Source organism: Acipenser ruthenus, chromosome 18 (genome assembly GCF_902713425.1).
Source record: "Acipenser ruthenus chromosome 18, fAciRut3.2 maternal haplotype, whole genome shotgun sequence".
Taxonomy (NCBI): Eukaryota; Metazoa; Chordata; class Actinopteri; order Acipenseriformes; family Acipenseridae; genus Acipenser; species Acipenser ruthenus.
The window spans coordinates 6,362,216-6,379,094 of NC_081206.1; the positions used below are offsets into that span (position 1 = coordinate 6,362,216).

Sequence of the window (16,879 nt, forward strand, 5' to 3'; positions counted from 1 at the left end):
TCCTTTTATTCATTTAGTTATTAATATATATATTTTTGTTTTTACAGAGGACAAGAGTTGAAGAGATTCTGGAGGACGAAAGGGGTCTCACTGTAATTAGAACCTAATAAAGTGTGTTTGTGTGACAAATGGTTCTTGATTGGCCACTAGCATAACCAGGTATACAAGCTGCAGACAAATAGCATTCACTTTCTTCCATAATGTACTGACAGTGAACTCTCTTTACTAATTATCGGTGTAGTAAAGTAAGTAAAGTACCTTACTCAAGGTTACAGCAGTAACATCCTTCACCTGGGATTGAACCCACAACCCTCCAGTCAAGAGTCCAAAGCCCTAACCACTACTCCACACTGGTCTGTATCACACCTTTATCTGAGTTTTCCAGATGACACCCTTCCATTCCCGCAGATTGTCCAGGGTGTGGTCCACAGATTGGGTTCCCTGTCAGGATAATAATCCTATTGGTGCTCTATGGGGTTCCTGCACTGTGGAGGTCAGGGCAGTCATATGTGTGCCTTATTGCAATTGATTACATCTCCATCCCTGGAACCAGCCTGATGCCTTTGTTTCACCAGGGTGTGTGTGCTTTCTAATTCCTTAGTATAATGGCATGTAGCTCAATTTGATGTAACACGCCGGATTGAAAAAGGTAAGATCACATCCTAACAAAGTGTAATTTCAGAGCAAGAAAAGGGTGAATTTCCAGTTGTGGAGATAGCTACAATAGCACATTTTGGGCCATATTCACAAAGCATTTACAACACAGTTACAAGTTTTGGAAAAATTGGTACAAATACAGAGCTAGCAAGGAACAGCTAAGGTGCTTTTGTAACACCCTCAGTTGGGGTTTCCTGGCTTCAGCCTCCTTCCATCAGTCTGTTATAAGAATGAGGTAGTGAGTGCTTAACCATTAACTCAAATATACCATTTTGATGGGTGGCATCTGGGACGAAGGACTGCAGCTGTGGACAGTAACAATTATCTACAATTTATTAGATCAACTGCTGGTAAATCACATGTCATTCCCTGCATTACTCTACAGAGGGATAGACTGAATAGCAAGACAGGTTATTACTGTGAAAGGATTTTGACAGGCCTAAAACTTGTAAATGCTCTCAGAGACCATTTGAAAGATAGAGCTGTAGCTCGCTTAAAACTCATTAGAGAATTCTTAAGCTTTTAAAGGGTGAAGAAAATCTAAGACCTACACTTTTAATCAGCAGCCTTTAAAGTGTGACAATATTTTAAACATTTAAAATCATATATTTTATTATCTTCAGTACCTGAAGCATTTTCAGTCATCCCTTACATCAATTGTGAAGCAGAAATGTTCATTTCTCATACATTTTATTAGGGGGGGGGGTGAGAATAAAATGCTTTGGTTGTTTCCTCGAGAACAGGGAGTGGGAATTAGTGGCACCTACTGGTAAATATGGAGATTGCATTGTCAAAAGGAGTCAGCACAAGTATGAACCAATTATGCAATGAGTTCATCTACTGCAATGGTGCATGTTACAGTATATACACAGTAAAGCCCCCCTGGTTGGTGGCAGCCATTTATAAAGAAAACACACTCAAAATACATTGCGCCACAACAGAAAACACAGCTAAATTGACTTCCTGTCTGTAAGAAAAGTAGATGGCATGTTTAGATAATAACTTTATATGCAACTATATACAGTAGATGTTTCCTCAATCAGTTAACACTGACGAAGTCAAACTTATTTTTACTGCCCATTACTTCCTCCCCACTTAATAGGAAAAAAATGATGATGTCTATGAAAGTACTACTGATCTGATTATTTTAATAAATAATAGACGCTTCCCATTATCTAGCTTTTAATTACTTACTTAACCAATCAGGTTTCTGTACCATGACTGCCATGTGGTGTCACCTGGGTTACCAACATATTGGCAAACCCAGGGGACAGAGCTTAAAAAGCAGCAGGGTAGGGAGCAGAAACACAGCAACTGAGCAGTGCACCACACAGAATATGAAATGTGTCTTTCATCTTACTGCAGAATGCATGCAGCCACTAACTGATGAAACAGAACTGGATAGGAAGCTATAGTGATATTCTATTTGGACTAGGTAAAATAAAACGTGTAGTTACAGGATAATGCTGTAAAAAAAAAAAAAAAGTTTACATATTTACTGCAGTATACCAGTAAAAGCATGGCATGTAGTTTCCATTTAACTATAATACACTTTTAAAAGGGCTGCACAGTATGGTTTGAGGATAGGAGCTGACAGATGTTTTAAAAAATGTATTTTCCTATATATTCATCACTGCGCCTTTTATATTTAATTTTTAAAGTGTAAAGTTCAAAAAGCAATCATTCAGAATGATTGAATGTGTGTATTAAAACTGGATGTCAAAAGGACTTGCTTGACAGGATTTTGCATGCTAGTTTAATCAACATGTTAGCAAACGGACGCATTTTATCTAAAGTGTTATTTTGCTTATGAAAAATACGTATGTACAACGCAACATAAATACTCGATTTTGAAATGTGTTATTTTTTTGTTAATGTTGTAGTTAATGTACTATGCCCTGTATTTAATGCATCTATCTTCATTATCTTGTAAAGCGCTTTGTGATGGTGGCTATGAAAGGCGCTATATAAAATAAATATTGATTGATCGATTGATAAATGCAAGGGTAAACTACTGTACATATCTGCAGAGGCAAGACTAAGTGCACAACAATACATGGGTAAAGCACACTACACAAGTGAAATATGTATCTTGTTTAAGATGAGATTTGTGAGATTTGCTGAAAAAAAATGGTATCATCGATATTCCAAGTTGTATTCAGAGAGAAGCAAGTATCCGCCCCATGTTATCAAAAATATAGGTCAGTATCTTTTGCATAATAACTAGCATCGAAATGTTATACTGCACGTTATATATATTTTTTTAAAAATCAACAAACACAGATCAAACCTAGCGGCTGAAATGTTTTATTGGTGTTTGGCGACATCTACTGAAACTGAAACCCAGGAAAAATCCTAATAAGTATCTAAGAAAAATACATTAATAATTAAATAAAAACAGAATTTACAATATTTAACCTGACAATTTGGCAAATGAACAAATAAATTAAAAAAAATTAAAAACGAGTGGGAGTCAATGATATAACGTTGTATAATAATAATAATAATAATAATAATAATAATAATAATAATAATAATAATAATAATAATAATGTCAACGAGCTGCTTTGACTAAACTTATGACTGGTTGATTGTCTGCATACTCAGAAGCATTGCTATACAATACAGGTAATACAATTAGCACCTACCTGTGCAGCAATAATAAGAATATATATAAGAACAGAAGTAAGAATACGAATACGAATATGGACAACATAGTGTCATAATATTACGAAATACTAAGGACACATTTTTAAATTAACACAGAACTTGTCATATTAAAAATATATGTCTGATTAGGTCCAACGTTTGTTTTTAAGGTCAATATGATTGGGACAACACAACGTGTTGCTTTTAACCAATGCAGTTAACAGAAACTGGCGTCCTTTATCACATACATTTATTTATTTATTTATTTATTTATTTTAGAATGCAGTTTTTCTTAAATTGATATTGTCTATTGTTAGAAGTTGTTATTTAATGACTGTTTTTCAGTAGTTTCTTTTATTCGAGATTATGATGACTGGAAAACAACTGTATTCCAATAGAAGCCTGGTTACTTTAAATCATAAGACACCGCGATAAAGAAACCTATTAATGCATCCAGACTTGTGTGCATTATACAGCACATCTTTATATTTCGAACAATACTTCCATTTAATACAAATCCAGTGCCTGGCGGCGTAGACCACGCAAGTTGGTGCTTAATGTTTAAACCAACAGGTTTATGGCAGGATAACCAAATAAAGCACAAAAGTGCACTGGTGAGCATGCAAACCTCTTGCGACACAATACACAAGTGTGTGTGTGTGTGTGTGTGTGTGTGTGTGTGTGTGTGTGTGTGTGTGTGTGTGTGTGTGTGTTGTGGGGCTGCAAAACCATAACTCGGAGGATTTTTAATACTGTTGTAAAGACACATTCTTTCAATAGGAAAAAGAGATTGTAAATGTAATAATTGTGCACCCGCTGGGTACAGAACAGAAGGTTATTGTTTTAGTATTAATGTTTGTGTATGTATTGAGTTGTACCCTATGGTGTCTCATACAGGTTTGATATATAAAGTAGACTATACAATTGAATCATTTGCATGTAATTGCAGTGCTAAAGCTTTGAATATCTGCATTTAAAAAGAATAAATCCATGCCGACGTGGATACGTATTCGTTCATGTAACGCCATGTTTATATTGAGTGGGTGGAAACACTAATATAATCAGAAAGAACGGGGTTTCTGTAAAGGTAATGTAAATTACAGGCATGCAAGCACCTTCACAAACTTAAGGTTCATTTGTACAACGTGCAATACTGTAGCCAGTATGAGAGAATCAAACTGGCATCTATATTCTACTTCTGTGACGAGTTCTGTTACAATTATTATAGGAGATACACAGTTTCAACCATCTAAAAGTTAAAAACGGAACTGTAGCACAGTATCGATAAGCTTCTGCGTTGAAAGACATTGGCTTTTGTTAGCCACAGCTGTGATAAACCACACATGAAACGTGATAACAACTAAAGAACTAACGACATTATGACTATAAAGTTTGCTATAGTGTGTTTCCTCCAGAACCAAAACGTTAAAGTTGTCTATTTAGAAAACATCTTGCCTACCTAGGTATGGTGGTTGAAATGATGTCAAACATATCTATGATGTTTAGTGTAATCTAATTTAATAACTGCATCAACAACAGTGTACAGTGGAGGCTCTCCCATCTATGCATGTAGCAACGCGAACATTAGCACTCGAGTCTCCCCTGATTTGATAAGCAGTATTACAGGCAATAAATCAAGTAAGTGCCGCCTTTAATGTGTGGAAGTAATATATTATATGCATTATACAATAGTGGTGGATTTGATGTCCTGCAAATGTTTTTTTTTTGTTTTTTTAATGTGTATGCAATAGTACAGTTAAACAGATTAATATGCTGCATGTTTATTGTAATTATTCTTATTATTTGAAAACGTTCTTTTCCATTTATTGTACTTACTACTTGCTCTTAATGGAATTTACTCTTATAAGCAAATATCTTTACTTAAGTTGAACTGCTCTTAGTCGAAATCGCTCTCAAACGTAACTATTTACTGTGTTTGGTTTCTCTTATTTGATTTTGCTCTTACTATCGACTTTATTGTATTTTATAACTGCTTTATCTGTAATGAATTGTTAAAAAATTGTTTTAAAAAAATAACAAATATTCTCATTGCACATCAGTTGTATATGGTTTTTTTGTTGTTGTTGTTGTTTTTTTACTGTGTTAAAATACGACAATTCTGAGCTTGAGGCAATATAGCCCACTATAAAACCTGGAATGGATTAAAATGCTATGAAGGTGGTTTTACCTCACCCCCTTCATTAACATGTAGTACTGCTAAATAAAACATGTAAGCCTATACCTGCTTACTTTTAGGCGGTACTTAGAATAAAAAGTTAAAAGTAAATGTGCCAGCTTATAACGACTTTCAGTCCCTAATTGTGATGTTCTGTGCACACAGAGAGGAGTTCCTATAGAAATGAAAAATACTGAGGAAGTCCTCGGCAGCAGCCCCAAACTGAGCGAGCTGTCGGAGGGCGCGCCTGCGCAGTTCAGCATCTGCCAGCCTCCCGTCTCAGGGTGTAGATTCTGAAACAGTAGAGAAAAAAAAATAAAGAAACGGATGTGCTTCAAAAAACGACACGGCTACAGCCCTCCAGATCATTTTAATGCAAAAATTGTAAGTATTGTTTGGTTATTAACTATCGCATTTGGGTAAAACGCCGCTGGATTTGTGATTTTCCCAGATTTCGAAAGGTCTGTGATTGCTTTGAATTGCTTGTCTTTACGAACCCGTTTCCCCATGGTTCTGACTGACAGTCTCTTCCTTTTTATGTGTAGTTCAGATCAATTATACATATGCATGCACTGTACAAGGCTTTCCTGGAATTAGATCTTTGACTGGCAATGCAAAAGTGGTTGTACGGTATATGCGTTTTAGTACTGTATGCACAGTATATATTTTTTGTTTTAATTCTGACATTTATTTTTACTGGCAAATTCTGTGATTGCCGTTCACACGATGTGTGGTATATCTGTTAAGTTTTTTTTTTGTATGCAATGTAAATCCATAAACGAGGCTATGATTTATTTACGTAAGGTGAAGTCTCCATATCGTAAATGCTGTGCTTATTATAAAAATAAAAATAAATAAAATCTCGTGTGGTTAGTCAGGGACGGTTCTTTTTATTTTAATGTTCATTTTTTAAACAACACATTTTGGCTGACAGCATTTGTCATTTAACCACGAATCTAGAGCTTTTTTTTGTACGGGCACATCATTAAGAATATATGAATATTGCTAAAGTTGAAAGATGACAGTAATACTACTGTTAATAATAATACAAACATAACAATGATAACATGCCCTCTGTATCTCTGGATAATGTCACGCACCTTTTCCCTGGAATATAAAAATATAGTCTATGTAATCAAATGTAAACATATACCAAATGTAAATAATTTTTGAATGTGGTTAAAGTAAGGGAGAAGGTAGGTGTGTTTTAATTACGTATTTGTAGAGTATGGACAAAATAATCGCTAGTATGACATATAACAATGTATTGCGAAAATAGGTATTTTAAAAATAAATGGGATAACTATAGTATTTTTAGCAGTACTATAGAATACCGCGGTATTTTACGGAGGCTGGCGTGTCTTTCCTGCTTAAGGATCTTCTTGTCTGTAGCTCGCTGTGAGTGTAGTAAGGCGCGTTCGCGAAACGGCGCGCGACCGCCGGGTGAATGAATTGTTTGTGCGCGTGGCGGCGGGCGCTCCAGGTAGGAGGGTGCGTGGCTCGCGGTGTCGCGTGTCGACACAGCGCTTGTACGAATTCGCTCGTGCCATTCTCCGGTGCACGAGCTTTAAAGGGGAGGGGAATAACGGTATGCTATACAGTGTGCAGTACGTTGCAGTTATTACATATACACTATGGGGAAACAGACATTTCTAAATTAGTGCATTTCCTCTTTTCTGTCTCGTTCTGGCATTTGGAAATGTCAAGTACTTTAAGGATGGCTCAAACTGTTTAAAATGGAAGTTTCCGGCGTTTTAAAATATATGATGATTATCTGAATTCTGGCAAAGAAAAATGCAAATGTGATTTAATTTGTTTACCAGTACTATTTGTATATTGGCAGATGCAAAGTGCAGTACTGTAGGCTATGTATTTATGAATGTGTGTATCAAAGAAAGAAAGAGCATGACACATAACCAGTTGGTTGGAATATGGGGTGCCAATTGATATAAATCAGTTACTGGTGTTAAATATGTATTATTATAGATTGAAAGTAAGCATCCTGTGCTGTGCTATAACTGAGCAATACACAAAACCCCTAAGCATTAAAATTGTATATTTAACAACATATACATGCTATATTCTTATCAGTATTCTAGTTGTTCAAATCTAAAATCACTGACACATGCCAAGAGTTACAGCACTCATCAGAAAACTGTGCCCTCCTGTTGTCCAGTCAGGATGCAGGTTGAATTCTGGGACTGCCCACAATCTACCAGACGCTTTGCTCTGCTGGCATCTCTAGTTTGGTTCGAGCTGTGAATTAGGATGTCAGTTTTGTCTGTGTGCATTGGAGGGTAGCGGTTAACATAAATTGGAATTGGCCTGACAGAGGTTTTTTTGTGTTTTCTTTTTTGTTTTGTTTTCAGATAAGCCACTCCTCTATTCAAGCCTGTTTTGCGTTGCTTTTAACGTTTTTTTTTCCATTTCATTGCACAGTGTGTGCTAACAGGATTTTTCTTTCATTATACTATAGTATTTCAGGGATGGAAATAAGACCACTATTGCATAGCAGTTTCACCAACTCCAGGTTTTAATATGTGCTTGATTAGCCACAGTATATAGTTAACAAGCTTAGATGTGTCTTATTAAACTCACACTGAAACCAGGAATGGATCAAACTGCTAGGCTTTGTTTGCTTCACAGTGTACATCCTTTATATAATGTATAGCTTGTAAGTCCATATATACTAACACATAAGCAGCATTAGTTTGTTCAATAGACATTTGTGATTGTAGAAATTCAATATTAAGACAGTCGTCATGTCGCTGACATACAGAAGTACCAGCACCTCACGCTGATACTCTCAATACCTTGAGATAAAGAATGCCCTTACTATGTTACAATACAATAGGGCAAACAGTTTTCAAGATAAGTCCAAATGTGAGGATTCATGTGAACAAAAGGGCATCTTTTGTAGGTACAGTAGGCTGACATGGTTGAAATTGTTCATCCCTGTGTAACACTATACATATTATTATTATTATTATTATTATTATTATTATTATTATTATTATTATTATTATTATGAATCACTAGGGGAAAACAACTTTTAAAATAGAACTTGGAAAAAAGGCGTAGTGTGCCATTTGTTTGTGCGCGTGTGTGTTTTATAACTGGCTAATTTAATAAAATAGTTAAGATGAGCAGTTAAGTGTCTTTTTTGACAACAGCGTTATATAATCGCTATCAGATGTGATTTAATCTTGAAAAGATATCCTCCATTTTAAGAGCACCACCACAGTCACCATCAAGCTCAGTGCTGTTCTCTTCCTCGTTTCTTGTTCATTTCCTCTTTTTCATTACAGCTCCCCCGCCTTTTAGTGCTTTAACCTGCAGCTTCTTACTGTTGTGACTAAGCATCTTACAAATGTGTTAAGTTTTTTTTTTGAAAATATATATGGTTTACTGAATTCACTCTTTTGGTCATATTTATGTTTTAAAAAAAAAAACCCCAGCAATTATCAGGTTCATGTCTGAATTCAAAACTTACCAGGCACGCTCTATTGCTGATATTAGCCATCCTCAGAGCCTGTTTTTTGTTGTTTGGTATTCTATATGTAACAGGTTGAAAAATATGGGGTTTGTTGAGGTACTGACTTCACTCCTTTACTGTAGTCTGCAGGTTGAATGCCAGCAGATTGTTTATTTTGACCCTGCAAAAGCAAGTTCCATTCACTTTGCTGGGAACCATCCCCCGTTGCTTTTAGGGTTATGAAAGGTTCATTCCCCCTAATAATTCCTTTCTTTCCCAGTACTTGCACACTGAGTGTTTTAAGCACTGTTTTAAACTCCTGGCATCTACTGTAAGCTGCATTTCCTTTTTTTGACATTTGGGAATCGACGTGATAGACCTGCTTCTAGGAACTCGCAGTACTTTATTTATCTGGATATTCCGTGTCTGCTTCCTGAACAGTTTCTTTTTTCACACAAACTCAACTCCACTACTCCTGCATACCTAATACTGTAGCACGCTAATCTAATCCCTTTGTTTGTACTGATGTATGTTACACAGAAATGTTAAAACGTTCTAATGCAGTGGTTTAAAAGCTAATAAAACAGCATTAGGTCTAGCCTAGTTAAATAAGCATGACTGAATTTTTCAATGAAAAATATCATTCACTTCAATTCTAGAGGTTTTACTCAGAAGGCATAACAGTTTTATTATTATTAGGGTTAAGGGTGTGCCAACCCTACCATATCACATGCAATAATTGTGCCTTTGTGTGCAGGTATCCCAGAGTGCTTAGCACACCAAATGTTCTTCACAATTCGTGGGCGAAAGCTAAATCCTAAAGATCTAAGGACTGGGGTGATACAGTGGGATGGTTTCATGCGAGTGAGTATTCTGGCAGCAGTGTTTTGTATCAACTGCAGCCCATTCAAGGATGCATCTGAGAGGCGGGAACACAGAGAATTGCAATAATTACCCTGTGAGGTGACAAAAGCCTAATGTGATGTTCCTCAATTAGGTGGCAGAAGGAAATCTTAGCGTGTCATCAAAAGACAACAAAACTGAAAGCTGTCAAACCTAATTGTCCTCCTTCAAGTACACGTCAGACGTCTTGCAATGGAACCCCCTGTACTTTAGCGTTCCTTTCAGGTGGCTCCTATGTTGTTGTAACTCAATTTGAGTGTTTCAGAAAACAGGTTGAACCAAATAAATAGGTAGGTTTGTTCTTAAGGTTGGTTGATCACTCCTGAAAATAGTGTCCAAATCTGTTTCAGTTAAAGACTGGGGTCATGTTTATTTGAAACTGGGGTTTTATGGAAAGTTGAATTTGTTTCAATTGTAGTTATACCCAAGACATAGCGAGTTACATTGGGACTAATACCCGACACAGAAAGAATTAGCAGAGGTTCCTTTTGGCCATAGCTGTACTGTTTGAGGCCAATAAAATTGCAAGCTATCAGTCCATGGACAAACTCCCTTCAACACTGACCAAAGCTTATATTGTATGTCATTTGTTTTACGCCTCTTTTTTTTTGTCAATACCTCCTTATGCCAATCTGAAATAAAACATTGTTGTTAGGTTTGAATGTACAAGTACACAGAGGAAGCTGTAATATTCAAATTGAAAATACCTGGAAATGGTGTTTATGGAAACAGGGCTGTCTTATATACACACACGCACACACATATACAAATATGCAATCTTATCGTTCGCTTTGTTGGAAAGCAGAGGTTATACATGCAAAGCAAGCAGCAATCTAAATGAACATTCCCTGTGTCATACAGACCACTGCAGATTCTATTCACTGCTTTTCTGTTAGCCTGTTACGTTTTGTAACAACTTCGATAAGCCTGTCATTTATGCAACATGTGCAGTTTATGCAGCAATGGTTTAACCAGTCAAACACTATTACAGCAGACCCACGTATTATCACAGCGTTTTTATCACTGTGTGTTTCTTAGATGGGGGCCATGCCTAGATTATTGGGGCAATGTTAGTTCCCCATCCTGCTGGTGATCGATTATCCATGTATAGATTCAAGACTTACCTTGTGGATGATCGTTGACTGCTGTTGAGGGCCGTAGCACACCAAGCATTGCTGTCCTGTGTGTGCATTACACCTAGGACCAGGTGTTTTGTAGACACATGCACTATTCCAAATTTACTGGATGAGGGATTCAAATAAAAAATAAACTTCATACCATCTTTTAAAAAATTAATCAATTGCAAACTGTGTTGGGGAAGGCTTAAAGTTAATGGCATCTTACTGCTGTTGCTCAGGCATGTGTTTTGTGGTTAAGGGGTTAATGTGTTTTTTCAGCTTACGTTGCTGTGGAATTCTTTGCAGTAATACTTTTGACATATTGCTCAATTGCGAGTTTATCTTGCTTTCTCTTGTTCCAGTCTGTGTGTGTGTGTGTGTGTGTGTGTGTGCGTTTCTGTGGGCAGGTATTATTGCAGACAAAATTTGAGAAAATGTTCCCACAAAGATAGTAACTCCTGAAAGAATGACGCTGTGGGGACGTCCCCACTTTGTAAAACACATTTTGAAGAACTAAAAAATTAGTTTGTTGTTGACTTTCACCCTGTGTGGAGTTTTGTTTGACTGGAGTTAGAAATAGTACATCAAAATACAGTGAGAGTCAATGAGAAGTCCCCACAAATTTAGGAATGCAAACATGTGTGTGTGTGTGTGTGTGTGTGTGTCTGTGTTTCTGTGTGTGCAGCGGCAGCCTGGTCTAAACTCCAGCTATTTTTGTATGCATTTCTGTTCTGACCGTGTGATGCCTTGGGCAGTACAGAATCACATGCTCGCTTTTCTTTTCTCTGTCTTCCTCATGGGCGGCTTACATAGTGCACTCCTTTATCTTATTCTGACCATGAAACTTTTTGGGTCTCCTGGAAACTGTACTCCATATAAGTAAAAGTATACTAAATACGAAATGCTGAGTACTTTCCTTATCAACACACAGCGGTACATTACCAGAGATGTGAAAAAGTGTGTATTTTATGTCAAGTGAACCCATTTTAAAATATCTCTCTGTGCCCCCATCTCAGTGTGTTTAATGGTGCCAGCATTACCATCCCAAATCCCTTTCTTGCCTGGCATCCCTGATTTAGCCCAGGGGAGCCTCACATTCTTTTCCACAATGATACGCCATCCCAAAAATAACTATATTTATCAAGAGCAAGCAAAACTAACCCTGTGCGGAACAACTGTTTGTAATGATTGTTTAAGCAAAAATACCCTTTTATCTTGTAGGTCATTGTGGTGAGGCTGTAATAGCTTACCCTCTGCTTTTTGGTGTTTTTTTTTTTTTATATAAATACTGCTTTGTTGTCAAAGCCCTTCTTACTGTCCCCTTCTAATGTGATTGTAGTGAGCTCCTTACTGAAGGTCCTTGCTACGTTTATGGTTCTACAAACAGTGGACTAGAAAATCCCAAAAAGTTTGTTAGCGTGTGCTAAATTAGTCTCTTTAGTTACAGGAAAGTACCTGAAAGTTTCCATTTTGAAACAAAAAACAAAAAGTACAGGAAACAGGGGATAAATAACAATATACAGATATGCTTTATAAACACATCTGTTTCTGATTTTAATTGTGTGTTTTTAAAAGCACAGTTATCATCTGGTGGTGGGGGGGGGGGGGGGGGGGGGGTGTGAGGGTGAGGGTGAGGGTGAGGGTGAGTGTTTGTTTGTGCTGTGATTTTTGTATCTGTAGTGAAGGCTAATGCCCAGCCTACCAGTAATTTATTCTTTTGTTTGAACATTGTATTTTTGCCCTCGTACCAGTTTATTTTGTTCCTGGTTTTGTGTCTGTGTTTGTGTAATAAATGTGTGCACCACCTTTTAAAACTGCAGCTTTCTGTCTCTGGGTCTATTTCCTGCCAGGGAGCCAGCCTGGGTTGTGACGCTACCCCATCAGATGAATGTGACCTTATGTACAAATACCAGCTCATGCCGTTACATCTCAATATTGATAACAAGACTTGTTTTTATGGAACTTGAAAACTAAAATATGTGATTAATTAATGTTAATGTTCATTGATTTAATACCGACAACTTGTGTAATTATACCTTTAACGTCCTCATTGATAAAATATATACAGTTCACACAGGCACATGCAGATATATTGCCTTTTCTATCATTTCCTGCCCCTTACATACTCGGCTCATGCTAGTCTCCAGTTCTGCCCAGTATTACTGCATCGCTAACTAAATTCAATTTCAATTATTTTCACGTGTTAGAGCTCTATATATAGCCCTTGTCAATTCCGTTCTTTGTCAGATTGGTTTGTAGCCTCCTCCTGCCTCCCCCCCATCCATTGGTTTCCCTGCTCCCTGAGGGGGGGGGGGGGGGCTGGAAAGGGGGAGGTCTCAGACCAGGCTGTCTGAATTACCCCCCCAAACACAGCTCACTCCTGGCTGGCTAGGAGAAAAAGTTTAGATCATTTGTGTTACTAAACTGGCAAAAAAAATAACGTCAAGCATGTTGTTGAAGGTCATTCTGGGTTTTCTTTTTTCCACCCTATTTAGACTGGAACTGGAATGCTTACAGCCAAAGTATTTGATACAGCATTTTCCCTCCCAATTGCCTGATATATAAAACACTTATTTTACAAAGTGATTACACAACTTATTATAGCACACTGTTGCAAATCCCAACTCCGGTAGGCAGAAATGACCTATAATCCAAACCACTATATGCTGATAACCGCTGCACTTACTGAATTTCCACACTGGTGTGGTTCTGTAGCTTTATGTACAAACCCTTTCTGCCTCCAGAGAAAACAAAACCAAATGTATATCAGTCAGCAGAATAAACAGCAATGTTTATTGAGCTGCCATATTCATTAAAGGATCTGCAAGATCTCTCAGCTGTTAAATCACCACCGCTTATTGTTTCCATCTCCATATGTGGTGTGACCCAAAGAACTGGACTTACACAGTATCTGAAACAGTGGAACATCCCTTTTGTGAGACTGTGTATTTCTCTGCTTCTGCTTTGTGAATTGGCCCATGAAATGCTTTTGTCTTTATTTATTTTATTTTTTTTAAACACAAACGAAATTCATATAATTAAGTGAAAAAAACTAAACTAACTATAACAAGCTTGCATTAAAAAAAAAAAAAAAACATAGTATTCTTTGAAATACAATATTATTAGCTACCATGCAGAGAAAGCACCTTTTTTTAGACCCTTGTGGTGCCCCTTCTCCAACAGTGCTTTACTTCCATGGACCCTTCTACAGCCCTGATTGGTAGGAAAAGGTGTGTTTTAATGTGAGCTTCCCCTTCTCCTACAGGCCCTCCTCTCTCAGGGTAATTTGGTAAATTGAAAGTTAGTTAAACCACCTACTTAACAGAGCAAAAGAACTTCCACTCAAGAGTACATGTCTGAGGTTAACTCCACTGTAAAGTTTCTATCAAATGGGTAATTTTATTGAGCAGTCAACAAACAACAACCCTAAGTCAATATCCAGACTGGTTTGTTTGAAGCTTTGCAACGGTAACATTTTTGATTCAAACATTACAAAGCTTACAACGGGCTGCTACCTACATATAGTAGTTTAAGAGAATTGGTAAAATTGTAGAGACTTGACACGTCTGTACTCTTTCAAGCTTCATATCCCTTTTCAGTACTAAAACGAGGCAGTGTTTTTAATATATTTTTAACATATCAGGATTTCCTTAAAAGGGCAGACAACGTGGTATTTTGTCAGATCTGTTAACCAGAATCTAGCGTTGTTAACCCTGATTTGAAAAGAGATATGAAAAACTTTCAAAAGTGTCTCAGTAAAAAAAGAAATCAATAAAGAAATATTTGGAATTGTGTATATTTATTCTAGTTTATCTTGCCTTTGTTATGATGTGGGAGAGCTTCTATTCATCATTGAATGTAACTGTTTTATAGTTTGTTTGAATGGTTGTTTCATTAAAATCTTTTGACTATTATAATGAAACAGTCAAAATCATAACAAGACATTCCCATTAATAGAGCTCAGGGCAAAATTACTGGCAAGTGCACATTGGCCAGGTTAGTCGAACACCCTTTCTAGTTTAATTATTATTTTTTTGGTTACCGTGAATTAAACTGTAAGGGAACTTCAGTTCAACAGACTCAACAGTAATTGTCTTATTTAATAGCTTGAGTTTGTTTATTTCCCCCCCCCCCCCCCCCCCAATTATATTTTTGTCATCAAGATTAGTATTTGGTTTTGACTCTATATATAGGCCTCATTACAGCTCAAACTTAACTTTATTAAAAACATGACTATTCCCAGCTCACCAAAACTCCTTGTTTGGTCAACCTAACATGTTTCAGATTCCACAACAGAGGGGTGGGAGAGTCGTTTTTTCTCTTTTCCTTTTTTTGGTTTTGCTGTCCCTGTGTTTCAAGATGTGGGTTTGGGAATGAGGCAGAGCCTTAAAAACAAACCCTAAAAAACAAATCTACAGCCCCAGTGGGGTTATGTTACAACAATGTCTTAGCTTTAAAACCGAAACTTCTGGATCATCTGTTTTCAGTACTACACACACTAATAGCAACCAGTGTGACTAATGCATACCATCCATAATCTGTAGCAGTCGATGCAGGATGCTGTGCAGTTTGATAGCATGGTATTGATGTTCCCTGGCACTGGACAGGCAACAGTGTCAAAAATGGTTAAAGGTTAAGTGGGTTAAAAAAGCCATCTGTCTTTCTATCCATCTGTATTTCAGCAGGACAACACAGGGCTCTTCCTGAATGAAAACCATGTGATATAAATGGGAAAAATACAATTAGCCTGGATAAACCTGATGTTCATTAACAGAGTGAGCTCTTTATGGTTTACTAATCGGATTGGCAATAACCCTGCTATGATGAAATTGATAGTAGATATTCTATTGTGGATTTGATAGAATTCCTCACGTTAAGGCTGGGGATTTTTAAGTGAGTTATTTTCACATGTACAGTATAGTGTAGCAAGTGTCAGTCATATCTTTTAGCAGTACCAAGCTCAAACTTTGTAAACAGGAAATTACATCACATGCCTGTGTTTCATTGTCAGGACAAACGGAAATCCTTAACCTGGGGCGTTACAATTTTTTGAATTTCGAAATGACTAATTCTGTTCAAAATGAGTAATCCTGCACCCCAGCGCACACACTTACTTGTGAGTGATGATAGCCAAACAATAAGGGAATAGTGTTATACCAATGAGAGATATTGATGAACTATTACCCCTTTAAGGAAAGGGTGGGGCGGAGGCTATACTATGTCTATTTTCCTGCACACAAAATAGACATAGTGACAGAGGTTCCCAGGTTCCTGCTGTGCCAACACAGCCAGATTCAATTAGCGGAGCAGACTCTACTTTATATTGCTCAACCCAGCCAGCTACCGGAGAGACTTCATTGCATATTTACACCAGAGCTGTGCTGAGCATGACAGGATACAGCGGGAGTGTCTCCAGCTTTGCTGCTCACCTCAAGCATGATGATGTCATCGTGTAGACTGTTGCTGAGAATGTGCAGAGCCGATGTGGAGCTGGAAGAATTTCCAGGAGTACACAACCATGGCAAATAGCTGCTAGTTATCTGGCTGTGATAAATTTAGGATTCATTTTTTGAAGTGATTTTGTGTTTTCTTTTCCGTCCTGATCATGGTACCTAATGCTACTGTCTTGTATGTCATATATTATATTTGAACGTCTTTTAGCTTCTATGCCTGTGGAGTCGTCTGCTTTTAATTCCACCAGTGTTCCCACGGCAGACACTTCTTCAGTGGTCTTATTTTATAATTCCTTTTCTTTTTATATTACAGAATGCCTGCATGCTGCTGGCAAACACATATAGCTAAAAGCTAGTGGGTTCAATATTATGTAAATTCAGCTTGTTTGTGTCCTAGGCAATGTGATTAAAAACTCCTGGGTAAAGCAAAAACATTTTAGTTGCAGGG

General features: G+C 37.2%; 1 protein-coding gene across 2 annotated transcripts in view; it reads left to right on the plus strand.

Moving 5' to 3' along the window:
* The first annotated feature begins 5,685 nt into the window (after positions 1-5,685).
* LOC131698597 (regulator of G-protein signaling 17-like) overlaps positions 5,686-16,879 on the plus strand; it is a 33,613-nt gene continuing 22,419 nt past the window's right edge. The window contains exon 1 of one of the 2 annotated variants that reach the window (XM_058991004.1): positions 5,686-5,866. In XM_058991004.1, coding sequence (XP_058846987.1) covers positions 5,810-5,866 — 57 coding nt within the window. In that variant the 5' untranslated portion in view covers positions 5,686-5,809. The remainder of the gene's footprint in view (positions 5,867-16,879) is intronic. The other variant, XM_058991005.1, reaches the window with a different exon arrangement.